This window comes from Bos javanicus, chromosome 18, assembly GCF_032452875.1.
Source record: "Bos javanicus breed banteng chromosome 18, ARS-OSU_banteng_1.0, whole genome shotgun sequence".
NCBI lineage: Eukaryota > Metazoa > Chordata > Mammalia > Artiodactyla > Bovidae > Bos > Bos javanicus.
The window spans coordinates 66,050,372-66,076,381 of NC_083885.1; the positions used below are offsets into that span (position 1 = coordinate 66,050,372).

At 47.9% G+C, this 26,010-nt stretch overlaps 1 protein-coding gene and 1 non-coding gene across 2 annotated transcripts; both read left to right on the forward strand.

Moving 5' to 3' along the window:
• The first annotated feature begins 398 nt into the window (after nt 1–398).
• Nucleotides 399–24,281, forward strand: ZNF274 (zinc finger protein 274). The gene is made up of 8 exons (XM_061386559.1): nt 399–1,296; nt 1,712–1,787; nt 2,518–2,644; nt 3,381–3,476; nt 18,189–18,671; nt 21,433–21,518; nt 22,437–22,563; nt 22,969–24,281. The coding sequence occupies exons 1-8, from the start codon at nt 1,043–1,045 to the stop codon at nt 23,877–23,879; spliced, it is 2,160 nt and encodes a 719-aa protein (XP_061242543.1). The 5' UTR covers nt 399–1,042; the 3' UTR covers nt 23,880–24,281.
• On the forward strand, nt 8,639–8,740 carry LOC133231239 (U6 spliceosomal RNA). The gene has a single exon (XR_009731111.1). It is a non-coding gene; the product is annotated as a U6 spliceosomal RNA (small nuclear RNA).
• Nucleotides 24,282–26,010: the final 1,729 nt, after the last annotated feature.

The following is a 26,010-nucleotide window of genomic DNA, read 5'->3' on the forward strand; positions in this document are numbered from 1 at the left end:
TTCTACCCACTGGTACGGCTCCCCTTACTCCTAGGCCATAAATCCCCACTTACTCTAGTTGTATTCAGAAATGAGCTGTTCTACACTGGAGTCTCCCGCTTCCCCCGTTGCAAGTTTATTGAACAAAATCTACTTCCATTGCTTTAACCTCCGTCCAGCTCTGATTTACCCGTGGACAATCCTCCCTCCACTCTGCTGCCTGGGTTCCACTTGCTCTGCCCTTCTCTTCACAACTTGAGTAGATAGTTAGTCCTGACCCCATTCCCCTCCCTGGGCCTGCAGGACATGTAGCCTCACCCTCTGCACATTTCCCTGGTGGCTCAAACCATAAAGAATCTACCCGGATTCCATCTCTGGGTCGGGATGATCCCCTGGATCCCCGGGCAACCCATTCCGGTATTCTTCCCTGGGAAATCCCACGGACAGAGGAGCCTGGCGGGCTACCGTCCATGGGGTCGCAAAGAGCTGGACACGATGAGCGACTAACACCCGCACAATTCACGGCAGGCCCTTTACCTCTTTTCCTCCCAGGAGCTCGGGAGGATTTCAGTCCCGCTTTCAGAACACGTCCCACCGGCCCAACCCGACCCCTTTTCCTCTCCCTTAGGTGTGAACACACACATAGTATCCTCTTTCCCGAAACTTAGCAGGACTTTGTGCTCAGCTGTATGGGAACCTTTGGCCTGAAGTCCATCAGGCTCCTCTGTCCATGGAATTTTTCAGGCAAGAATACTGAAGTGAGCTGCCATTTCCCGCGCCAGGCGATTTTGCCGACCGAGGGATCGAACTCGCGTCTTCTGTATCTTTTGCACTGCAGGCCAACTCTTGACTGCTGAGCCTAAGGGGACCAACTTTACCGCTGCCTCAAGGCACTTCCGGCCCGCCCCTCCTCTCTCTACGTTTGGTGTCAGAAGCTCGCCCCGCCCCTCAGCACTTCCGGCCCTGCCCCTCCCATGCCTTCCCTTTCTCCATTTCCCATTCGTCCCACGCGTTGCAGCCCTCGAGGCTTGGCGAGCCTCCCTCTCAGCCTGCGTCGCCGCCCATGCAGGTGCTGGGACCCACCAGCGGACCGACTTGCCCCTCGAAGGCCTCCTCCTGTCCAGCGGGATCACCAAGGGCACTCTTTCCGCGCCCGGGGCTTCGCCTACCGCCCCGAGTTGGCCGCCAAGATCTCCGCCGCCCACAACGTGGGGTGCGCCGCGCCGCGGGGGTTTCTGGGAGTCGTAGTCCAAATGGACGCACTGACGCAGTTCGCTGGGGGCTGACAGGCGCCATTGTGTGGCGCGCGCGCGCAGGGTGAGTGTGGCGCGAAACCTGCGCCCGTCGGGGGCTGTGTTCCAGGGCTGCTCCGCGGGGAGCACCCAGTTGCGGCCCCTACCCCGCCAATCGCAGGAGCCCAGAGCCAGCCTCGTCTGCCGTCCTTCCGCCGTGGGGCCTTTAGGGCAGTGAATCGGGGACTCGGGGCCCATAGGGGCGCGAGGCGGGGCAACCCCATCCGGGCGCTTGCGGGCTGGGTAAGGCGCCGACTCCATCTGGGTGAGGAGGTTGGGAAATTGCCCCTCTGGGTGTTTGAGAACAGGTGGAGACGACTTTTTAGAGCATTTTCCGAGGTTGGAGTTAGATCTGTCATTTCCTGTAGATTGGGCCGAGGGGGCGGGGGCCTTGATCTAACCCTCACGCCCCTTCCACCTCCCAAATTCGACCTTCTTAGGACTCTGCCTACTCCCACGGGACTCGTTGAGGAAGAGGAAGTTATGGCCTCCGGGCTTCCGACGGATTGGTTCCGTGTGAGTAGAGGTTTCTTGATAAATTTCAGAGTCTACCGCTGGATTTGGGAGCGGGGGTGGAGGGGTGATGCAGGCACACGCGTTCCCTGGGGTGCCTCCAGGCCCCCTTGCATCTAGGTAAGGGGTGGGGGACTGTAGGAGGAGAGACCCTAGTGGGCAGAGGGATAGCAAGTTGCTTAGCTTTCCAAGGGAGCAAATAGAGGACAAATCGCGGGGGATTCTAATTTATCTTTTAAACGGAGCGGGGAAAGCCATTGGCAGGTGTAAGCAGAAATCAGGCTTCACTTAGCTTTCAGTAGTACTTTGGAATTAAAGCTTAGTCACTGGGTGAAGCGCGAGATGGGCATGAAGCCCTGATAGGTGAAGGTAGCAGCAGAATAGCCAGTGGATGGAGGCTAAAGGCTGAAGTGTGGTGATTTAGCTCACGGAATTCCGTAGGAGAAAGGATACACCTGATATCACTGTTGGAATCCTCAGGTTACTAAGAAGTGGAAAGGTTTTCAGAGAATGAACAATGTTTTCTGACCTCATGGGTTGTCCTACTTGCTGTGACCTGATGGGATCAAGCTTGGGTTTGCTGTTTCAAATTCAGGAACTCGTGATGAGATATCTGGAATGCTCGAGTCACCTTGTTAATTGTGCCTACATGTGGTCAGTCACCCTCCTCCTCCTCCTCCTGTCAGCATGGGTGACAACAGGCCCTAGCTGAACAGGCACCTGTGGGTTTTAGGAACCAGTGACCTTTGAAGATGTGGCCTTGGGTTTTACCCCAGATGAGTGGGGAAAGCTGGACCTCGAACAGAAGTCCCTGTACAGGGAGGTGATGCTGGAGAACTACAGGAACCTGGTCTCAGTGGGTAAGGATGGCCTCTGTGTCAATAAAGATTTGTGCTTTGCAGCCCGAATGTGGTGCCTTTGAAGTGTGTGTCTGCTTTGGCTCAGTCTGCAGGGATCTGAGTTCAAGGGTCAAGGCCCTGGAGCCTGAGGGAAAGGGCAACTTTACAAATAACTTTTGAAACTTTACGTAGTCCACCCCTCAGAGGTGTTCAATACCAGGGATGTGGGCCTATCAGGGATGTTTCCAACTGCTGATGGATGCTTACTATTTTTGTAACAAGAATTCCAGAACGTGGTGTCAGTGTCTGACAGCTCAGGTGTATCATCAAAGGCCTTGCTCCCTTCCATCTCTGCATGGTTAGCGTGAAGTTGTCATTCTTAGGTTAGCATGGGCCTGACTGATGCCAAGCATTATGTCCATCCAAGTTTAAGGCAGAAAGTAAAGCCAGGGCAGCCCTGACTAGTTCTCTTTCTATAGCTGGCACACTTTACAAACAAACAAAAATGCAATAAGCCCCCAGCTGACAAACTTCCCTTAGTGTTTTACTGACCAGAACCAAGTCCCACTACCTCCTTTACAGTCAAGAGAACCCAGAAAAGGAAGCAGATGGCAAAGGGGATGGGTGAAGTTAGCAACACTGCCCTAGACCAGAAGCCGTTTCTACCAGGGAGAACACAGGGACAGAATTGCTACAGCAGGAAAGTACTTTCTCCCGAACACAGACCCCCAAGCACTGTCTCTTTTCCCTTGGGCAGAACATCAGCTTTCCAAGCCAGATGTGGTATCTCAGTTAGAGGAAGAGGAAGAGCTGTGGTCGGTGGAGAGAGGAATTCCTCAAGACACCTTTTCAGGTGAGAACCAGGCACATGGGAGTCCTGGTGTGGGAGTCCTGGTTAGGCAGGAACTAGTGTCTTAGCAAAGGAGGTGGATGGGGAAAACCCCTAGTGGGGTGTTGTGAGGAGTAGCTGCAAACATGCTGAATCAAGCTCTGCATTTTCCTTGGCTTCAGTCAGGGGGGCACTGCTTGGCTGAATGGGAACCTCTTGCTGGTGCCAGGTTGGCAGTAGGGGCGTCCTCACCCTGCTTCACTCATGGTCTACTGCCCTTCCCTTCTGTAATCTCCAGTAACTGGTGTGTGGCTTTGGCCAGATTTTATGTAAGTTTATGTTTTGGTGGGGGGTGACCATACTCAGTGGAGACAGATTTGCATCATTCATTCACACATGCAGTGTAGACTTGACTTTTACTTTTTTCTCTTGATGGACATTCAAGTGGTTGCAAAAAAAAAAAAATCCTTGCATACAGTTTTTTGCACAATCAAGTTGGGTTTTTTGTGTAGATAGCATTTCTAGAAATAGAATGTAGAATCAACCAAGATGTAAGTGAAAAAATTTGGTAGCAACAAGTTGTTGTCTTAAGTTCCTTTAAAATACATATAGCTGCGTAAGATAGATGGTGACTTATAGTCCTGTTTTTAAGGGTTACAGATCTGATAGGAAAAGATATATTCAGTTTGGTTTCTAAGTTTACAGATTATTTGTACTTTTGCTTTTGTGAGTTTTTCTATTTTCCTTTTTTTTTCCTCTGTTGGTTTGTCTTGTGTGTGTGGTGGTGGGGAGGACCCTACTATATATTACGGATAGTAACACTGCAGGTTAACAGTCCAATATCTATCTCCTACCTTTATTTAGTCTCCATAAAGTTTTATGATTTCAGATTTTTTTCTTTCAGATCTGTCTTTATTCCTAATCTAGGTTTCATGCCATCCATGGGCAGATTGTACAAATACTTTATTCTGGTACTTTTGGGTTTTGTTTAGCTGTTTCGTGTACTGGGTTCCTTGTGTAATTGGTGTGGGGCACAAGTTTTTTCAATGCCGTTTTCTGATTATTGGAACACCATCTATATCCTCTCATAGTCACTGTTTGTTGCATGCAGGCCTTCTTGGCCCCTTATGGTGCCTTGATCTCTGTCGGTATCTTAGTAAACACCGTATTACTGTACTTACTGTAGCTTTATAACAATCTTGGATAAACGGTAGGCCCTCTTTTATTTTTTAATTAAAAAAACCTATTATTTGTTCTCAACCAGATGAATACCTACCATCAGCTTGTCAGGATTCATTGAGAAAATGCTGTTAGGATGTATATTACATTTAACTTCATTCAGAAATTTGATCAGAACTGGTCTGTCACCTTCCGGCTCAGGTGTACAAGGGGCAGGCTTTCCACGTGCGGTTGGGCATTCCCTCCATTGCTATCTTATCTGCTCAGGTTACTCCTCCCTTGCAGTCCTGCGTAGTTGCTGCAGATGAACCTATCCTGCTGCTAAATTCTTATTTGTAACAGTTTTCTTAGGTTATCATTAATTTTCTTAGTACGGAGTCATATTATTGGCAAGTATAAAGTATTATTATTTTATTTCTTTTGCATTCAAGGTAGGTGAGGAGGTAATTACATTCCTCACAGCTACTGCTTCCAAAACACTGGGCTGAGAATGTGATGATTTTAAGTATCTGGTCTCTAACTTAAAAGGGAAAGTTTCTGGATTCTGCTTTGATTCGTATCACTTTTTATCTGGATAAAGGAACAGTCATCTCACCCTTTCTAGTAAATGAAAATTAGTAAGAGCCCCAATTTTCCCCCTCCAAAGCCCTCCAAGGTGATCATGGAGATTTTCTGATTTGAACAGTTAACAGTGACATAATTATAGATGTGCCCCTGTTGTAATATCCTGATGTCTATTAACTTTTAGGATTTCTGCATCAGTGTTCATAAATTATATTGGGGAGGTGGATGGTTTTCTTTATGCTTGTTATTTTTGGACACTTCTGTATCAGAGTGTGCTGGCTTTGTAAGGAGAACTTCTTGTGTTCCCCTTTGTTCTCTGTGCTTTAATGCAAGTGGCTCTGGAACTACCTGGAACTTTCAGTGTCCAGCTGTGAAATCTGTACCTGGCCTGCATCTTTGGTGATGACGACCTTCCAGCCATGCACCTCTGGATGATCTAGCAGTTTCCTGAATCTAGCTGCCATGGGGGTCATTGGGCACTTATGGTTCTGCACGTCAGAAAGGCTGGCTTTTCAGGGGTGGTGTCCTAGAACAAAAGATCCTGTGTTACAAGCTAGGCCTGGGGTGATAGGTGCCTAACATGTTTATGCTTCGTCACAAAGAATCCTTTATGTGATGTTTTTTCTCCACTGTCTCCCCCTGACCTTAGAAATATTTGTAGAAGGCCCCTTGTGTCCTATGCAATATAAAAAAGAGAAAGTATGTACTTGGTAGTAAGCCAAAGACCTAGTGTAATCCCTTTGATTGTAGACTCCTCCGTCTAACAGAGGAGCACCTTCTACCAACACGCTACACAGATCTAACTGGGTAAAGGCCAGTTAACTAGTGGTATGGACAGAGAAGAAAAAGAACATGGTGTAAAGCAGGGAGCAACAGGGAATTACTCTAGAGGTGGCGTCAGGGGACACTGCAGGGCGAAGATTTTAAGCCAATGCCTATAGAACAGAAAGTCGGCAGTGACGGGCAAGAATAGAAGCGAAGAGCTTCGTTTCCTGGTGCAGAAACGCCACTGGGGTTACCCTGAGAATGGGGCAAGGGTGGCACATTCTGGGAATGGAAAGTCACCTATTAGGCTGGAAGGAAGTAACTGAGGTGTACTGATAGGCGAGTTAAGTTTGGGGCCTCCACTGTCAGGGGGGTTTGATCTTCCTTGAGTAGGTGTGTGCTGTGCTTTTTACAGCTCTCTGAGGACAGAAGGGCACAGACGCCAGCAGGCGGGGGGCTGCGGTGGTAGCAGATAGGGAAGAGGTGGTTAATATCTGCCCCCAAGAGAGTACCAACAGGGCTGGGAGAAGCTGGCTCCTCTCTATGTGAGGTGGATCCAATGCGGCCAGTTGAGTAACTGACCAGGAGGGCACGGAAAGGAAGCTACAAAGAACTGCTCACAGGTGAAGGCTTCAAGGGATTTCTTGTGACTGTTCCTTGTAATGTATGTATTTATATGCATTTTTCATGCACACTTTTAAAATGTATCAGTATCTCATTTTTAAAATACAGTAACAGAGATGAGATGGTTGGATGGCATCACCGATTCAATGGACATGAGTTTGAGTAAGCTCCAGGAATTGGTGATGGACAGGGAAGCTCGGCGTGCTGCAGTCCATGGGGTCGCAGTCGGATACAGCTGAGCGACTGAACTGAAAACAGAGGTACCACTACTCTGGACTTTTTGGCATTGGTCAGTGACATGGAAGTCTGGTAAAGGCCAAGACTTTTGAAGGGTGGAAATATGTTTTCTTTGGCTTTTCTTTTTATGTTGAAATAATTTTAAGCAAACAGATGAATCATACAAAGAACTACCTAATAGCTTCCACCTAAATTCACATATTTTTGCAACTGTACCATGTCCTGACTGGTTCTATTAATGGAGTATGAATAGGAGGCGACTTAGTAAAGGTCTTAGTAAAGGTCACACCCATGTAAAGGTCTGTGAAGCCAGTGGCATGCCCCTGTCTGAGGTCCAGGCAGTGCATAAAAACATGGGAGTCTGAGGTGTTTGGAATGGCCTGCTTACTGTTAAGAGAATATCTCCTTCAGTGGTCCCTTTCTCCCAGCGCTAATGTAGCTGTGCCTCTCCTCAAGGCAGAGAACGAACTGAACAAAAGCTAGGCCTCACTAATACAGCCCAGTTTGCATGTGTCTTAGTTCTCCATGACAGCAAAAATGGCAGCACAGACAGTGGCTGAAGTAGAAAGGAACCTGGGTAAATGCTTAAGACATGGAATTAATCTTCAAGAAGGCACTAATTTGAAAAGATGCTGTGAAGATAAGTGTGGAGAAATATTTGATGGCACTCACATCTTAAGCCTTCTCACTCAATGTTCTTTCAAGAAAGTATTACCTACCATATGTGTGGCTTGGGTGGAATATCTTGAGACATAATCTATATAGATTCAAACATTAGGGACAATGCAATGGAATAAAGACACTATTTTGAAGGTCATGATTGTAGGAAAGCTTGCAGGACAGTTACATTTTTTTTGGTTTGTCAAGAATTTAAGCAAAAGAGCCCTGCAAATATGAATGTGGCAACTCAAATTAGTATAGACATTAGTAGGAAAAAAAGGCTAGTACAAGAAGATTGTATTGTTGAGAGGAATAGAAGGAAATTCTTCTCAAGATTTTTTGTGTAGCCTGAGAGGACTCACATGGGCTATAAAATCAACATGTGGGGGATGTAGGAAATTATTCGTTTTATACAAAGGATAATTCTTTCAGGAACAAGAGTAAATATGTTTAGTGTGAGAAAACCTAGTTTTAGCTCAGCTTACAGAGGAGACTCACATGGAAAAACCTCAAATGGAGGAAGTCCTTTTCATCATGTGTTTTTCAATATGAGAACTCAAACGGAAGAAATCCCAGGAATCATAGCAGGAAATGCTTATAGCCTGATTTGAGAGAATTCATACTAGACAAAAAATTCCAGTTGTATTCTGTTTGGAAAAGTTCTTACATCAAATCATTGTATCTGAGAACTCTGAAATCACAGGGAAATAGTTGCTGCGGAGAGGTTTCATAAATAGCTGTTTTCAATATCATAGAAGTAGATATTGAAGAGTGTCTGAGAATGTAATCAATGTTAGGCATGAGGAGTCACAGAACCCACTGACCAGAAGCCCTTCAGTAGGAGTCCTCATTGTGTTCAGCATCAGAGGACTCATATGAGAGCAGATTCTCAATGTAATCTGTGCAGGCAGATCATTCATCTTAGCTCTCCCCTTGTTTGACAGAACAGAAAAACAGACTGAAGAGACCCACACGGAATAGTACAAATGAAATGTCTCATTCTGTTTTTACACCAGATTGTCATAAGAAAGACAAACTCTAAAACCTTGATCACATTAGGACAGCTATCCCTTGATATCCATGGGGGATTGTTTTAGGACTCCTACAGATACCAAAATCTAGATGCTCAAGTCCTTTATATAAAATGGTGCAGTACAGTGCTTGCTTCGGCAGCATGCACACTAAAATTGGAACAACACAGGATTAGCATGGCCCCTGTGCAAGGATAACAGGCCATTCGTGAAGCCCTCCATGCTACTTTAAAAAAATACAATAAAATTGTGAAGTATAGACAGATGTGAAGGGTCAACTGTATGAATATATAGTAAAACAGGTTCTGTTTCTCCAATTTGGATTCTATTATCTTATCTGAAAATCTAGAACAAATGTTAAGTAGCACGAGTGAGCCCGGCATCCTTATTTCAGTTTCCTTCACATGTCCCCAGTTGCTAGGAAATAACTGACGTTACAGCTCAGGAAACCGTTGAGTGAATAAACAGTTGGAAAAATTACAAGAGATGAGGAAATCTTCAAACAGGAGAGTCTGAAGACTAGGCCAGGCTCCAAGAGGATGATAAAAGAAATCTTAAAATAGTGCTACAAAGAACTTTGAAGTGGTCACATTCCTGGGGACAAGGTCAAAAGTCTATAACCTTGAATGGCTATCAAACATGTTTTGGCAGGAATCCAGCCTATCACGGTGTGGTCACATACTGTGCAGTCTTTATTCAAGAATACTTCATGTTCTCTGTTACCATCCATTTGCTCTCTAGGACCCATGTAACCTTAATCCTATTATCTGAGGACCACTTTCCCTAGTGTCTAGGTACAGTCTCCGGAGTAATTTCAAGACCCGAAGTGCTTAAACTATTAACTGAAAAAGAAGGAAAGTAAATGAACTAAGCATTGGACTCAAACCTTTTTTTGAGGAGAAAAAAAACTAAGAGTCCTGAGGAAAAATAAGATAAAAGCAGTAGTAAGTCAGAAATGAAGAAGAAAAAAAGAGCCCATTTTCTGGATAGATAAGAATAAATAAGTGGCAAGTTAAAAACCTATACAGAGAAAAGAAACTATGTAGATATTCAGCAATACATGTTCCCATTATAGTGTTTTAAACAACTGTCAAAGAATAAGCCTGCTAGGGACTTCCCTGATGGTCCAGTGGTTAAGACTCAGCTCTTCCATTGCAAGGGGTGTGGGTTCAGTCCCTGGTTGGGGAACTAAGATCCCCTTGCCATGTGGTATGGCCAAAGAATGAAGAATAAGCCAGCTTTATGTACTGATATGAAACAATCACCAAGAGATATTTGTTTCTTACAAATATATACCTTTTAACATAGATAACGTGAACGTGTGAAGTGAAAGTGTTAGTCACTCCTGTCCGACTGCAACCCATGGACTGTAGCCTGCCAGGCTCCTCTGTCCATGGAATTCTCCAGCCAAGAATACTGGAGCGGGTAGCCATTCCTTTCAACAGGGGATCTTGCCAACCCAGGGATCAAACCTGGGTCTCCTGCATCGCAGGCAGATTCACCATCTGAGCCACCAGGGAAGTCCACCTTAATGTATATAAAGGTGTACAGACATACAGGATACCAATGTCTTTTTTTCCCACTTAAAAATATACATGCAAACATACACCAGGTATTAATATACCAATTGTTACCATTGGGAGAATATAGAAACTATAGGATGTGATTGTCTCCAGAGAAGGAAATTGGGTGGGAGGGTGACCTTCCACTTTCAGAGGTCCTGCCAGTAACTATGCTCATAAAATGGAAGACTGTCATCTTCATGCTGTGTCACCAGCTCCTGACATAGCATAGGTGCTCAGTAAGTATTTGTTAAGTACAGGAATGAACAAACAATAAGATGGAAAGATTTCTGGAAAAGTGTAAAGTTGGCCCAAGAGAAATGTTAAAACCAACTTTTTCTTAAGAACAAAGTAGATAATTAGTTGTATCTCTGTATTAACCCAGGCAGTGAATATTTTCTAGCTTCCTATTAAAAGATAGGTTTCCACAGAACATGAGCTACTCAATGACAGAACACTAGGTGCTTTGTTAACAGGTTCTTTCTGCAACCTATACATAGCATTGTTCTCACTAAAGCACAAAATGAGAAAAATATGAAAAGGAGAAAATATCTGTAGCTTGTAATAATGAACACCTATTTTATCTATTTTTAGATAATGTGTTTAAAAAAAAAGTATCCTCTGAAATAGAGTTGAGCACTTACAACAGAGTATAAAATACAGAAACTTAATACTTGTGGCTTAAAGCAGAAATAACCACTTCAACATAGAGGAAAGACTTTGTTATTGATACTTTTTTGAAATGGAACCTAAGAATAAATTGGTAAGGAATGAGCAGGCTCTATTTGGAGAAGGTTATGTTAGAGGGCCATGTAAGACTTAAGTATGTAAAAACACTGACTTCTTTTGAGGGGTTAAAAGGCTAGAAGTGCATGAAGTCCCTTTCTTAAGTCCTATAATTATTCCAGCCAGCAGCCCCAGAGAAACTCCACAGCCCCATTCATCCTGTGGGAGCATGAAGGCAAGTCCCTGACCTGGCCTGTCTGGGAAGAAGCAGGTGGGGGTTTAAACCAAGGTCCTCTTACCCCATGACCTGCTTAGGCTCCCAAGTACAAGATGGGAACTTTGCAGCAGCGGCTGTCTTCCCATGATAACTTACAGATGGACACAATTTCAGTACCAATGAGATTTCCTGAAATTTGAAATATGGGCAAGCATAAGCCTTTGAAAGGCCCAATGTCTTGGTGCACTGTTCATCAAAGCACTTAGAAGCTCTGCTGTGTCAACAAATACTTCCTGAACAAACCTGCCAAAATGCCAAGTCCTGTTATAGGGAAGGGTCACCATGATAAACAGGGTGGAAAGGCCCCTGTCTCACTGGGCTTACACTCATTCCAGAGAAGCTACTAGCCTGTGTTGCTGAGTAAATGTAAACCTACTAAAACAAACTTACCAGTTCAGTTCCTTAGTTGTGCTGGCCTTTCCAATGTTCACTGGTCACTTGCAGCTAATGGCTACTACATTGGACAGTGCAGATCTGGAATATTCCCTTCACCAAAGAATGTTCCACTGAGCAGTGCTGTTCTAGAGAGGGTGGAGAGAGAAATTAATGAGCCAGATACTTAAAGGTGGCAATCAATGGTATGAAGAAAAATGAAACAATATAGAGTATATATATGGGGAAGATACAGGAATGGGGAAGCATGGCTGGGCAATACTAGTTCAGAACTGGGTGGGAAGATAGCTCCTAGATGACATCTGACCTGAGAGCTGGATGGGGAAGGAGAAGCAGAGATGTTAGGAAAGACATCACCTGGCAGGCAGGTAGCAAGTGCAGTGACTTCTGGATGAGACACTCTTGGGCACATTTGAGGAAAAGATTGTAGCTATGTGAAGCCCTCTTTGGTATAAAAGGCATGAAAGAACAGGGTTTGGTTCCCAGGTGCTCCCTTCTGCAGATTCTTAGCCTCTCCCAGCGTGGATCTGTGTAAAAGTTGGTCACTTGCTTAATGGGGCTGGGGTGTTGTAAAAGCCCAGGTAGGTCCTTGGAGGGTTTCATGAAATGGTAGCTGCTGTTACTGATTTGAAGGCCGACTGTGTAATGATCATCAACAGCTTTGGCACATCCTCCTCTGGGCTTGGCTTAGGAGTTTCCAATGCATGAGACCCAGTTAGCAGCCTCAGCAGGCCAGTGAGGGGAGACACGTTTAGAAGGTGATGTAGCAAGATGTCCAGAGCTGAGGAGTAAGAAATGGGGAAAGGACGAGACAGGATGAGCTGAGGGCATCCTAGACAAAGGGAAGGTGCAACAGGGATGAGGGGAGCTGCCCCTGCACCCTCAACAAGCTCACAGAAGGACATTGTAATTAGTTACTATTATTTTTGTGGTCTTGTAGCAAAGCTTTCACTAGAAAACTGGGCACTGTGAGACAGACAGCTTACCTGAAGGTAGCAGAGAGAGCATGAGAGAAGAAAACAACGACTGCCATCAGCCTTTACAACTCCCCAGTACCTGCCTTGAGGTCCCTATTCACTTAGGGTGGGGAAACTGAGGCCCAGAAGGATTAAGCCCCTTGCCCAAAGGCTCAGTGAGTTTGTAAAATAGCCCCCTAGCTAGATAGGGAATTGCAGGTGGCAGGGACTAAATTCCCCAATCCTACCCCACCCCCCACCCCCGGGGGTTTTTCAGCTGGTGGATTGAAAGCCAGCACTTGGGATTTGTGGCTGAGGAATCATTTTATGCAGCTCCCAAGGCAGATGGGTAGGTTAGTCAGCCCCGCCTGAGTGAGGTGTGGATCCAGGTTCAGCCTACACAGAGCTTTCATTTTTCTGTCAAGTGGGGCCAATACAGACAGCATTGAGGGTTCCCTTTAGAGGGATTGGGGAGTTGTTCCTGAGATGAGACAGAGGACTGAGGTGCCTGGAGTGACACTTACCCGCGGCCATTTCAGGTACTGCACAGCATCCAGTAGGTGTTTATGATAACTGCATAACCAGTGTCCACCTGAAGGGTTGCTACAGCAGAGAGAGGGCGGATACACTGGATTCAGCAACAAAGGAAAACACCCTGGTGCCCACAACGATAAGGAGGAAGTAAATATATGGCCCAGATTAAAGAAGGGGTGAGGTTAGAGAGAATGAAGTAGAATACCAAAAAAAAAAAAATTTTTTTTAAGGGAGAAAGCACTAAATAAAAATTCCTCTGATTAACCAAGGAATAAAACACGGAAATTTCATAAAGTAAAAAGCTATTAAGCAATCTGGAGAATTAAGGTTTTTAAGTGTCATGCATGATTATTGCTCAAAATGGTGCTTGTGGCCCAGCACGGAGCCCCTAGGGAGCCCCACCTTGTTATCCTCAGAGAGAAATTCCAAGCCTTAAGAGCTGTAATTAAAAGAAAAAAACTGTGCTTTCAAGTCAAGAATGACTGGGCGGGGAGGCGGGAATCAGTTCAGTTCAGTCGTTCAGTCGGGTCCCACGCTTTGCGACCCCATGGACTACAGCACGCCAGGCTTCCCTTCCATCACCAACTCCCAGAGCTTACTCAACTCATGTCCATCGAGGCGGGAATAAGCCTCCAGAATCCTGAGGAACAGGAAGGGAACTAAAAAAATGTTCAAGATAACGCAGGTATGAACTAAGGCAGGCAAGCATCCACATGAAGCTAACTCAAAGCCTTATTTGAGAGGAAGTTGGGGGAAGGGTTTGGAAATGGAAGGTCAAATGTCTGTCATGATTTTCATCAAGGAAAAAATCCTTTAAAAGTAGGAAAGGAGTGACCGGGCAGCGGCCATTACGTGACAGCGTGGCCCAGGAGCTGTTTTTCAACCCTGGAGCGCCCAAGGCCAGTCTGGATGAGCGGCCCCAGCTGGCACCGGGCGACTCGTGACTCCGAGCTGACTCACTACGCGCCAGCAACGGGCAAAACCCGTGAGGTCCGTGGAGGCCGCTGCCCAGTCGAGGTGTGTAATCAGAAAATTCGGAGAAAGGAGGACAAAAAAGCCCAAAGGAGACAAGGAAAGAATGTGGGAGCGGGGGAGGAAAATGGGTCGGGAATCCAGGTGCTCGTTACTCTCGAGCAAAGTGGCCGCGCTCCCGACACCCAACGTCACCCAACAAGACAGACTTGCAGCTCGGGAAGGTGTGTATGGAGGCTCCGCCGCACTGACCCAGGGAGACCGGGAAAGGGAACGCGAAAGGAAGAGGTGAGAGGCGAGTGAGCCGCAATCCTGCCAAAGGCCTCAGAGAAACCCAAAGCCTCAACATGGCGGCGCCGGAAGTCGCACGACTTGGAGGCTCCTGGGAGTTGTAGTGCGGCGGGAGCATGACGCATTTCCGTCCAGGCCGGAAGTCGCGGTCCTAAGCTCCTAGAACTTGGAGAGGAGCTGGTGCGGTTGTGAAGGGAGCGTGGGCATCTAAATTCTTCACCCTTGGGAGGAGGGGTCGGGCGCACTTCGTACACAGTCGTCTGGTATGGGCACGGGCTCTACCAAAACCAGCTCCGCAGCCGCCGCAGCTAAGTGCGCGGCGACATAGGCGGCAGGTGCTTGGGTGGCCACAGACGGCAAGGGAAAGCACGGAGACAGCGAACAAGCAGCCGCTACTCCTAGTCGCTTTCAGATTTTTTTTCTTTAAGCAGCTGCAGTTACTCCACAGTAATATAACTGACCTCGTGTGCGCCAGGCATAGAAAGCCAAACTCCAACAGCGGGAGTTTGCAGCAAAGTAAAGGTTTATTATGTGGAGACAAATCCTAGGAGTGTTTTAAAGGGAAAGATTGGAGAGGCTGGGGTTAATAATTTTTTTTTTTTTTCTGGACATTTCTTAATCCTGTTTTTTGGCAACCTGCTCCAGTATTCTTGCCTGGAGAACCCCCATGGACAGAGGAGCCTGGTAGGCTCCATAGCGTCGCACAGTTGGAGATGACTTATCACGACGTCTCTGGCCAGGTGATCCATGGCTCCAGGATCTGTTAGCTCATCTTGCCCTGGACAGACAGCTTCAGTTTGTATTAAAGTACGATGCTATCGATCACAGCAGTTTTGGTCGTCTGACACTGGTGGATTCCGGAATTGAAGTCAGAGGGGACAAGAAAGGGGATACAGTTTTGGATAATAGAGGTTAAGCGTAAACTCGGTAGGGAAGTCGTTTTTAGGGGGACTCGTTTTCAACAGTAATTTCCTGTTCTGCTTTTTACTGCATGTGACAGGAACATTCCAATGTTGTCATAGTCCCCCTAAAATCAACGTACGAATTTTATAATGCTCACAAGGGGATCTTTCACAATTTTCTTGACCTGTGTTTGAATACTCCCTGTGTCTTCCAGTTTTACTCCATCATTTACCACATTGCCCTGGAAGTGAGTGTTGTGGAAATAAAGCCCGCTCAAAAGAGGACATGCAGAGGCTATTACTCAAGAGTTGAACCTAGCAGGGGAGGTCAACCACCATCCTTTGTGTTTGAAGTGAAGTGAAGGTCTCTCAGTTGTGTCCGACTCTTTGCGACCCAATGAGTCTATACAGTCCATGGAAATCTCAAGGCCAGAATACTGGAGTGGGTAGCCTTTCCTTTCTCCAGGGGAATCTTCCCAACCCAGGGATCGAACCCAGGTCTCCCACATTGCAGGTGGATTCTTTACCAGCTGAGCCACAAGGGAAGCCCAAGAATACTGGAGTGGGTAGCCTATCGCTTCTTCGGGGGATATTCCTGACCCAGGAATTGAATCAGGATCTCCTGCATTGCTGGCAGATTCTTTACTAACTGAACTGAGAGTAAAGCAGATTGGGAGGGGGAAGATCATGGTGAAAAAAAAGAGAAGGTTCTGATTGGAGAGTATTGGCTTGGGGGTCAGAAAGAAAAACTGGAAGTTATCAACCAAGTCCTGAGAGCTGGGCTTGTTGCCACAGAAGTTGTAGTTCCGAGTTCTGTTGTCTTATACTGGCTTTCCTTTATCTGTGTATTCATTCTCTGGGTATCACAGAAGTCACGTCTTCATCTCTGGCTGGCTCCCTGCTCATAAGTAGATTAGTATGGTAAAGTTCCTAGGCGTCCATTGTGAACTCTTTGTGTACTCAAATCAGTTGCATGGTGGGGATCTTGGGAACCCTGGGCTGCGCTGAGGTATAGCAAGTGGGGTAGGCACTGGTACAGCTGTTCTGAGGTGGATCAGAGGCTCAGCGTGGGCTCCATTCGGCCAGAATCTGTCTCCGGGCTGGAACGGGAGCTGCCCTCCTGGGGCCCCTCCGCCTACCGACTCGGCTGGGATGGCTGTACTGATGAGTCCAATTGAGGTAAATGCTTTGTCCACTGGGCCCCTCAGCCAGCATTTTTTTTTTTTTTTAATACTTTTATTTTGCTGTTGCTGCTCTGGCCTTTCTCTAGGGGCGGAGAGTGGGGTCTACTCTCTGTTGTGGTGCTCGGGCTTCTCATTGTGGAGCTGGGGCTGTAGGACGTGGACTCAGTAGTTGTGACTCCTTGGCTCTAGAGCACAGGCTAATTATTTGTGACACAGAGGCTTAGTTGCTCCACAGCCTGTGGGATCTTCCCGGATCAGGGATGGATCCCATGTCTCCTGCATTGGCAGGTGGACTCGGACTCTACCACTGAGCCTGGTGGCTCTTGCCAGAGACCCAGGTTTGATCACTGGGCCTGGAAGATCCCCTGGAGAAGGAAATGGCAACCCACTCCAGTATTCTTGCCTGGAAAATCCGTGGATGGAGGAGCCTGGCAGGCTTCAGTCCATGGGGTCCCAAAGAGTTGGACATGACTGAGTGACTTCACTTTCACTTTCATTTTGGCTGGCCATTGTCTGTGTGTTCATTCTCTGGGTATCACAGAAGTTGTGTTTTCACCTCTGGATGGCTCCCGGATATATGCAGATTCATCTGGTAAAGTTCCTAGGCATCCATTGTTAGGCTTTGAGTTCATCTATAAATTCCTTTCCAAGTAGAGCTGTGCTTAACCACTTATACTTAAAATAGCAACGGTGAAAGTACGGGTTTGCTCTGGATATCAGCTATGCCATTTCTGTCTTTATAAAACAAGTCTAATTGAAAGTAAATCATAATCTGTGTTATTCACCTTTTTAAACTTATTTTTTGAATCTTTAACTCATTCAGAATTAGCATTTATTCTTGGAGTTGTAGAGAACTCTCTTGTTTCCTGTTACTTTGTGCGTGTTCCTTAGCATTTCAGGGCCATCCTGGAATTCTGTTTAGCAAATGCTCTCTGGACTCTATGCCAAGACCCAGCACCCCTGTCTTTCCCAGATATTTTCATTCTTGGCCCCCATGGAGGTGGGATCAGGTTCAGTTCGCCTCATGGGCAGGCATATATAGCGACACAGTTCTTGTTGTCTCTTGGGGTTTTTTTGTTGTTGTTGTTATTCTGTGTTAAGAAATAATTTATATATCATAAAGTTCACCCTTTGAAAGTAACAGTTCAGTGGTTTTTATTATATTCACAAGGTTGTGCAACCATCAGTATGATCTCATTTCAAAATAGTTTCTATATCCTAAAGAAGCCGTCACCCCCCAACCCCTCATCTCTCCTTTCTCCTGGAAACCACTCTACTTTCTGTCTCTCTGTATTTGTTAATTTTGGACATTTCATATAAATAGAACCATACATATGTGGCCTTTTGTGTCTGGTTTCTTTCACTTAGCATAATGTTGTCAAGGTTCATTCATGCTGTAGTATGTATCAAAACTTCATTCCTTTTTATTGCCAAAGACAAATGTATCATATGGATAGATCTTATTTTGTTTATTCATTTATCATTTGATGGGTGTTTGTTTTCCTTTTTTGGCAATTTTGAATAATGCTGCTGTGAACGTTCTTGTACAAGTTTTTGTGTTGACATGTGTTTTGAATTCTTTTGGATTGAAACCCGTGTATCATGATATAACTCTATGTGTAACTTGTTGAGGAGCTACCAGACTGTTTTGCAAAGTAGTGTAGCATTCTGTATTCCTACTACTGTGTGCAAGAGTTCTAGGTTTTCCACATCCTCACCAACAGCTGTTACCACCCATCCTTGATAATAGCCATCCTAGAGACTGGGAAGTGATATTTCACAGTGGTTTTTGACTTGTATTTTCCTGGTGGCTAACAACATTTCGAAACTTTTCATGCATTTTTTTGCCCATCTGTCTTGCTCTGTTTTCAACTTTCAGAGTGTCCTGAGGCTCAGTTGGAACCTCAGTTGGATCCTTTTCCTGCTGGGAATCCCCTGATGAACATCGAGGTGGTTGAAGTCCTCACCCTGAACCAGGAGGTGGCTGTTCCCCGGAATGCCCAGATCCGGGCTCTGTATGCTGAAGATGAGGGCCTGAGCCCAGAGGTTCTCAGGGAGCCCCCTCAACATCTGGATAAGCCTACGGCTGATCCTGAGATGGCTCGGCAGAGGTTCCGGGGTTTCCACTTTGAGGAGGTGGCTGGTCCCCGCGAGGCGCTGGCCCAACTCCGGGAGCTCTGCTGCCAGTGGCTGCGGCCCGAGGCGCACTCCAAGGACCAGATGCTGGAGCTGCTGGTGCTGGAGCAGTTCCTGGGCGCACTGCCTGAGAAGCTGCGGCTATGGGTGGAGTCGCAGCACCCAGTGGACTGCCGGCAGGCAGTGGCCCTGGTGGAGGACGTGACCTGGATCTCTGAGGAGGAAAGTGAGTTCCATGGAAGGGTGGGGAGATGGCTGTTCCTGGGAGGGTGTCTCGAGGGTGGGAGCAAAAGAACCCAGCCTTCCTGACGGGTGGCAGAAGGGTGGCGCCCACTCCATCTAGGCCAAGGGCATCTGCTTCCTCCCCTTCCCCGACCCCATTTGGGGAATCAGTTTTAGATCATCAGTCCCCAACCTTTTTGGCACCAAGGAATGTTGTGAAAGACAGTTTTTCCTTAGACAGGCGTGGAGGGTGTGGTTCGGGCTGTAATGGAAACCATGGGGATCAGCTGATGGAGCTTTGCTGTCTTACCCACCACTCACCTCCTGCTGTGTGGCCTGGTTCCTAACAGGCCTTGGGCTGGTACCTGTCTGCAACCCAGGAATGGGGACCCCTACTTTAGATGTTTCCTTGCTGACATACCTGTCACTACCACTAGATCAAAGAACTTTGAGAATGGCCTCATCCCTGGACCTGTTTGTGGAAATGGAAGGCCTCAGGCCCTACCTCAAAGCTGCTGAAACTCTTGGGTGGGGCCTGGCACTGCGTCCCTTTTTTTAAAATTGGAAGATAATTGCTTTACAGTGCTATGTTAGTTTCTGCTGTACAACAATGTAAATCAGCCATAAGTATCCATATGTCCCCTCCCTCTAGAACCTCCCTCCCACCCTGGCACTGCGTTCTTTACTGAGCCCTCCACACATGTCTGATGGAGGCCAGCAGACAATGTGCTTCATGTTTGCCCTGGGATCCCTGCTGCGTCCACTTCAGTCACACAGGTGTGTGTGTCTGTATTTCTGAAGGGGCTTCTAACATCACACACTCATTGGGGGCTGTGAATAATGTGATGACTGAGACAGGATTCATGGACTCGTGAGGTCAACAAGCCTCCAACCTAGCAAGAAAGATGGGAGTCTGACAAGTGAACATGCATCTGACAGCAGTGGGTAGAGTGGTGACGGCAGCAGTGGGCCAGGGAGATGGTACAAGTTTGGGATGTACTGGGGATCCAGCCTTGATGAGACTTGATTTTCATTAGGCTAAGTTCTATAGAGCACAGACACCTGTTGGCTCACCTCCATTTTCTGTGTCCATGACCGGTACTCAAAAGATGCTTCTTGAGTGAGTGAATGGTTGACTGACTGACTGATGCTTGAGGAGGAGGGAGGGAATCTGAGCCTGGAGAGTGGCATCCAGAGAACAGGGCTTCCTGGAGAAACAGGTGTGGGCAGAGAGCAGGGCTGGCAGCCGCAGGAGTGGTCTCTTCACGTGCACCGAGTCTGGGGTGCTGTGGTCAGCAGGCTGAGGGTCCCAAAGATATCCACATTAGAACCCTGTGAACCTCACATGGTGAAAGGGACAAGGGACTTCACATGTGTGATAACGTTAAGGATCTAGAGATGGACAGGTTAACCTGGATTATTTGGAAGGACCCAAGGTCATTGCAAGGATCCTAAGGAAGACAGGCAGGAGGGTCAGAGTCAGAGTAGATGTGACAGCTGAAGCAGGGGTGCTACAAGGAAAGTGTCATGGGCAGCGAGCCTCCGGGAACTGGAAGGAGCAAGGAATACATTCTCCCTAAGTCTCCAGAAGGAATACAGCCCTGGGAGCACTTTGATTTAGCCCCTTGAGTTTGTATCAAACTTCTTATCTCCATAACTGTAACACAGCAAATTCGTGTTATTTTGAGCCACTGTCATGGCAGCTTGTTAAACCAGGGAGCTAATACAGGTGCCAGGAAGACGGTTGTCAAGCTCATGAGATGAAAGTCAGTGAGTCCATGTCACACCACGGGGGCAAATGAAACCAATTAGTATTACAGAAGACAATGGAATAGGCTTTCCAAGGAACCCTGCATTTTTGGTCAGCATTCTGTTGAACTTGGGTGTGACTGCTGTGAACCCTTGCACAGAGTGGTTCAAGGGAGAAATACAATTTACTGAAAATGTCCAGAGTGATTCAGGTTCGGGCATGGCTAGACCCAGCAGTCCAGACATCTTCAGGGCTTGTCGTCTGCTATATCATTCCTCTGGGAGCTGCACGCAAATGCACAGTGTCTCCATATAGGGCTCCCAGCATGGGGTTTCTCTTTCCTGTATGTTCCAGCAGTTGCCTCTTCGGCTCTCATTGGCTGGCTGGGGGCCGGGGTTTGTCCCTGAGGCAGTCATTTTGGCCAGGAGGAAGCAACAGCCTGGCGGCCCAGCCTGGGTCATACCATGTGTCCCCGTGATAGTGGCGGGGGCGGGGGCGCGGGGGGAGCGCATCATCATTATAGAAGCCTAAGGATCGTGTGGGGACACATGGGGAGAGTCACGTCAAAGCATCACAGAGCTGGGCAGAGCTGTTTTCTAAGGTGGAAGAAACTTGGTAAAATGCATCAAGATACGTTTGAGAGAATGAGTCTGGTCCTGGCAGCCAGAGAAAGTCCCACCGTTCGTGGGGAGGGGGGACAGAGGGAGGGAGGACTCGGAGGCCAGCAGTGGGTCTCTGTGTTTGGGGAGAAGGTGTGAAGCCAGCTGCTGAGGTGATGTGGCGGTGACTCGGCTGCCTCAGTGGAGGGCCTGCTTCCAGAACAGTCCTTGGAGAGGCAGGGAGAGGGGCCAGCAGGAGGGACGCCAGTGCCCTGTGGTCACAAAAGTGGGATTTGGGTACAGGTCAAAGAAAGGACTGATGGGATGAGCTGCAGGTGTGTGCCGGCCCCAGGCATCCCAGAGCCAGAGGTGGGCTGCCCTTGCCCTGCTAACCCTGTGCTGACATCTCTTCCCAGCACTGCCCACCCAGGGCGCCCCCGGCCCCCTCCCTCCCGCAGCTCAGCAGGACACAGCTACCTGGCCCGTGAAGGCACTGCCTGAGGTGAGTGGGGAGTGCTGCACTTTCCTTCTCTGGTCCTGACTTCCCCGGCAGGTCTGCCCTCCAGTGTCCATAATGTCATTGGAGACCATGATGGGGCACACTGACCTGGAGTCAGGAAATCTGGACGGAAGAAGAAGAAGGGCCAAGTGAGAGGCAGGCAGCCTTGAGCCCTGGCATGCAGATGACTGCTGGATCTCAGTTAAAACAAAAGAGACTTCATTCTCTGGAAACACAGACTTGGGTGTTTATGGTGTTTAAAACAAAGCCTGGTATTTGCTTCAAAATAACCAGAGCCAGGTTGTAGACAAAATAGGACTGGTCCTGTCTTACTGACTGTCGAGGCTCAGAAAGTGGCCGGTGATGGTGTGTATATGGCCTTGGTCAGGGCTGACACCTGGCTTGAGCACAGAAGTGGTCTCGTGTAACGACTGGTCTGAGGCAGGCTTCAGGCTTCGTACAGGCAGGTATGGCTGTATTCAGGTGTTCCAGCCTCTTGCTTCTCAAGCAGGCTCTGCCCCTTGTGGGCAGTGTGCTTCCCATCTGGGTTAGGGCAGTGGAAGACCTCTTACTCCCAGAGTCCTGGTCAGCATCTCGAAAGGACTGACCATACTGCAGCTGGTCTGCTGCCCCACCCCGAGGCAACCCGAGGGGTAGTCCCCTGTGGGAAGTCGTGGGGAAAAGGAAGCAGTCTGTGGCACTTGTAGTCCTTGTGAAGGAACTCCAGTCTGGGCCCCAGACTCTGGTTTCATCAGAACACACTCACTAGACCTCTTACAGGCCCCAGGCAGTGTTTCCCAGTAAACCCCCAAAGCTGGGGAGTGCCAGCACAGTGAGCTCTGTTGGAATGTCCCTGCCAGCCTCTCGTGTACCTACCAAGGACTCTGAACTTCCTGCTGAGACACGTGTGTGACGTTGCAGGATCCAGTGACCTTCCTGGACGTGGCTGTGGACTTCAGCACGGAGGAGTGGGGGCTGCTGGACCCAACACAGCGCACTGAGTACCACGACGTGATGCTGGAGACCTTCGGACACCTGGTGTCTGTGGGTAAGGCCCCGCCACCGTCCCCAGGACTGGGATGCCCCAGAGGCTGTAAGTCCAGGCTTATACCTCCTCTGGGCCCAGCGCAAGGCCTATATGTGCCTTCAAGAGTCCCCTGCAGCCTCCAGGCCTTTAGCTGACGCTGTAGACCTAGAAGGGCAGGCAAGGTGTGGACAGAGGCAGCCTCGGGTCCAGTGAAGGACTGATTTGCTGTCCAAACTCCAAGGGGATATGAGAACCCAGACGCTCAGCCATCTGCTGAGCTCTGCTGCTTCAGTGCTTCGGTATCCCTCCCCAGCCTGCGTGGCTGCACTTGGGGCGGGAGGAAGCTTCTGGATATCTGATTATGTCGTATTATCGCCCCGTTTCAGCACTTTCTCAACGCGGTCCACACGTCTGGGTTTCTTTCAGGGTGGGAGACGACCCTGGACAGCAAGCAGTTAACGCCACAGCCTGGACCTCCTGAGGAGGGGCCCGCCTGCCCCCTGAAGGAGGAGGAGGGGTCCTCGGCGGATGACGCCCGGCCCTCCACCTCAGGAGAGGCTCTGGAGGCCGGGGCCCCGGGAGTCTGGGACACAGCGCGGAAACCGGTGACACTCGCTTCGGAAAATACCCTCCCCCCGCAGCCGCCCGGGGACAGCCCCCAACCCCAGGCGAGCACAGGCCCGGACCGCGGCCGCGTCTCCCTTCAGAAAGCTGTTCCTAGAAAGCGCTTGCGCAAGCGCGACCCCTGGCTTAAAAGGGGGACACGCGGCGCATGCGTAAAGCTTCCTCCAAAGCGCGGCGGCGCCGGGAAGGCTGTGGAGAGCGGCGGCGACGGGGGCAGGAGGCCCTGCGCCCGGAACGCCCCGCAGATCACCTTCACGCGAATTCACAAAGGGAGCCAGGTGTGCCGGTGCAGCGAATGCGGGAAGACGTTCCGGAATCCCAGGTACTTCTCGGTGCACAAGAAGATCCACACGGGAGAGAAGCCCTATGTGTGTCGGGACTGCGGGAAGGCGTTCGTGCAGAGCTCCTCCCTCAGGCAGCACCAGAGGGTTCACACTGGGGAGAGACCCTTCGTGTGTCACGAGTGCGGGAGGACTTTCAACGACCGCTCGGCCATCTCCCAGCACCTGCGGACCCACACCGGGGCCAAGCCCTACCCGTGTCCGGACTGCGGCAAAGCCTTCCGCCAGAGCTCCCATCTCATCCGGCATCAGAGGACTCACACCGGCGAGCGCCCCTACTCCTGTAGCAAGTGCGGAAAGGCCTTCACGCAGAGCTCGCACCTGATAGGGCACCAGAAAACGCACAGCAGGGTGAAATGCAAGAAGAAATAGCCTACCTCCCAGCTCTCAAGCCGTTTGAGGAGGCGTCACCGTTGCAGCAGTGTCACCTGAGGAAACCTGGTTGGGATTCGGATATGATGAAAGTCTCTGGTGATGAAATTCTCAAGACCCAAGGACGACCAGGAACACCGCCCTGCACTAAGAAAACCAGTGGGGAGTTACTGCTAATGAATACATCAGTCGCTCCTAGGTGTTTGCTCAGTTGATTTGCCGTTCTAATTTGTTTGTTCATTGGTTGTTAAAAGTAATAACTAGTGAAACCTGAAAATGCTTGTAACGTACGTTTAAAAAAACATACCAAGAAGTCTGTGCACTGATGTTTGTGGTAAGGTATTTATGCATATGGACAAGGGTCGAAAGAGAACTTGGATAAATAAACTATATATTTCTGTAGTAGGGTCTCTGTGTGTTTTTTTCCACCTATTTAAACATCTTTTCACTAATGACTTAGTTAAAAGAAGCAATGTTAAAACAAAAGGTTGGGCCCTGGGTGGATGTGGGAATTTGTCCCAGAGTGCATAAGGGGAGTGTGTGGGGAGGCAGGTGAAGGAAATGCTCTGGGAGCATGATCAGCAGGTAGGAGGGCGGGTGTTGCATGAACCTCCTTCAGATGAATGGACATCTGTCAGGATTATATGAGCAGCCTGGATGGTGAGCTAGAGGATGATCAACCAGGGAATGGTGGATGATGCCACCAGGAGGGCAGGCAGTGCCCTAGTCTCATGGCAGGAGCCTCTGTACTCACCACTCTCTCACTAAAGGAAACGTGAAAGTAATAAAGGCTCAGTTGGGAAAGATTTCAGGCTGTGGGTAACTTCATGTCATAAGTTGACTGCTTCGGAAGGCCAGAGACACCTCATCTCTGATGTGAATGTAAGAGTTCACACTTAATATAGCATAAAATGATGCGGGATTTATTACATTGTGTCAGCTGAAGGCTGGAGAAAATGGAGAAGCTAAGATCTGGTTTTCTTCTGTCTCATATCCACAGATCACAGAACATAGAAACAACCACCATTACAGCTGTTCTTTTGGAGCTGGAATTTAATGAATGCCAACCATCTAGACAACCAAGACAGCTCCCAAGTGGCTTCAGTATCTTCTTGGTGTGCACAATAACCTTCCCAGGTTGGCAGTCTTCTTCCTATTTGTGGGGACAGAACCGGTGAGCAGCAGAGCCAAGAGATCTACATATATTTAGTTATTTGCTCAACAAGCAGGCCTTGAATGCCTACAGGAAAGAATTCAAAGGCCACGTGAGAATCATCTTCCAGCCCCTAGCGGCTTAGATTGTCATTGGAAAAATATGGCCAACGGAAAATAGAAGGTAAAGGTGAAACAGGATTAAAGCAATTTTTCAGGGCTCTAATAAGGGTCAAATAAGGACTTTGGTGTATGAGAGTGGAACTTTTTCAGAGTATAGAATGAGCTAATGGATGACCAATTCCTCAGGATCTTCATCCACCAAATTATATGGTCTTCCTTCTCCTTGCTCTTCATTCACAATTGCCACTTCCAGCATTGTTCATGATATTTGTGTATGTCAAGACCTACTGGAGGTTAGTGTCAAATTTGAAACAATCCCTCAAAGGACACTAAAAATTGGAGGTGTGTGTTTATGTCTAGAATTATAGGACTTAACTCATACTGGAGACTGACAAGATTAGTGTGGTAAATCTATTAAGTGGAGTTCTCATATCTAAGAAAAACTGCATAATGTGATCAATGGTGGGAAGTCTTTCACCTGGTGCTCCTACCTGTTGACATTACATAATTTGTACTACAGAAAGGCTCCATGAATGCCATGAATGTGGGAGGCTTTCTGTGGGAATTATCAACTAATTAGGCATCAGAAAACTCATACTGAGGAAAAACTGTTCTTTTGCAATCAATGTGGGAAGTCTTTCAGTCATTTATTTTAATGTCTATCAAAGAATGGAGAGAAGTCTTAATGAGTACAATTAATATAAGAAATCTTTCCTTCAGAGCTCTGATGTAACTTCACATCAAAGAACTCACACTGAAGAGAAAGAAGCCTTTCTCTTCAATGGGAAAGTGTAATCAGTTGGGAAATGCTTCAGTTGGAGTTCTCACTTTGAAGTGTTACTTCAGAGAACTCACA

Coding starts and splice junctions, on each gene's coding strand:
- ZNF274 (XM_061386559.1), top strand. CDS start 1,043: ATGCAGGTGCTGGGACCCACCAGCGGACCGACTTGCCCCTCGAAGGCC. Junction 1,297..1,711: donor GTGTGGCGCGCGCGCGCAGG/GTGAGTGTGGCG, acceptor CGACCTTCTTAG/GACTCTGCCTACTCCCACGG. Junction 3,477..18,188: donor TCCTCAAGACACCTTTTCAG/GTGAGAACCAGG, acceptor TTCAACTTTCAG/AGTGTCCTGAGGCTCAGTTG.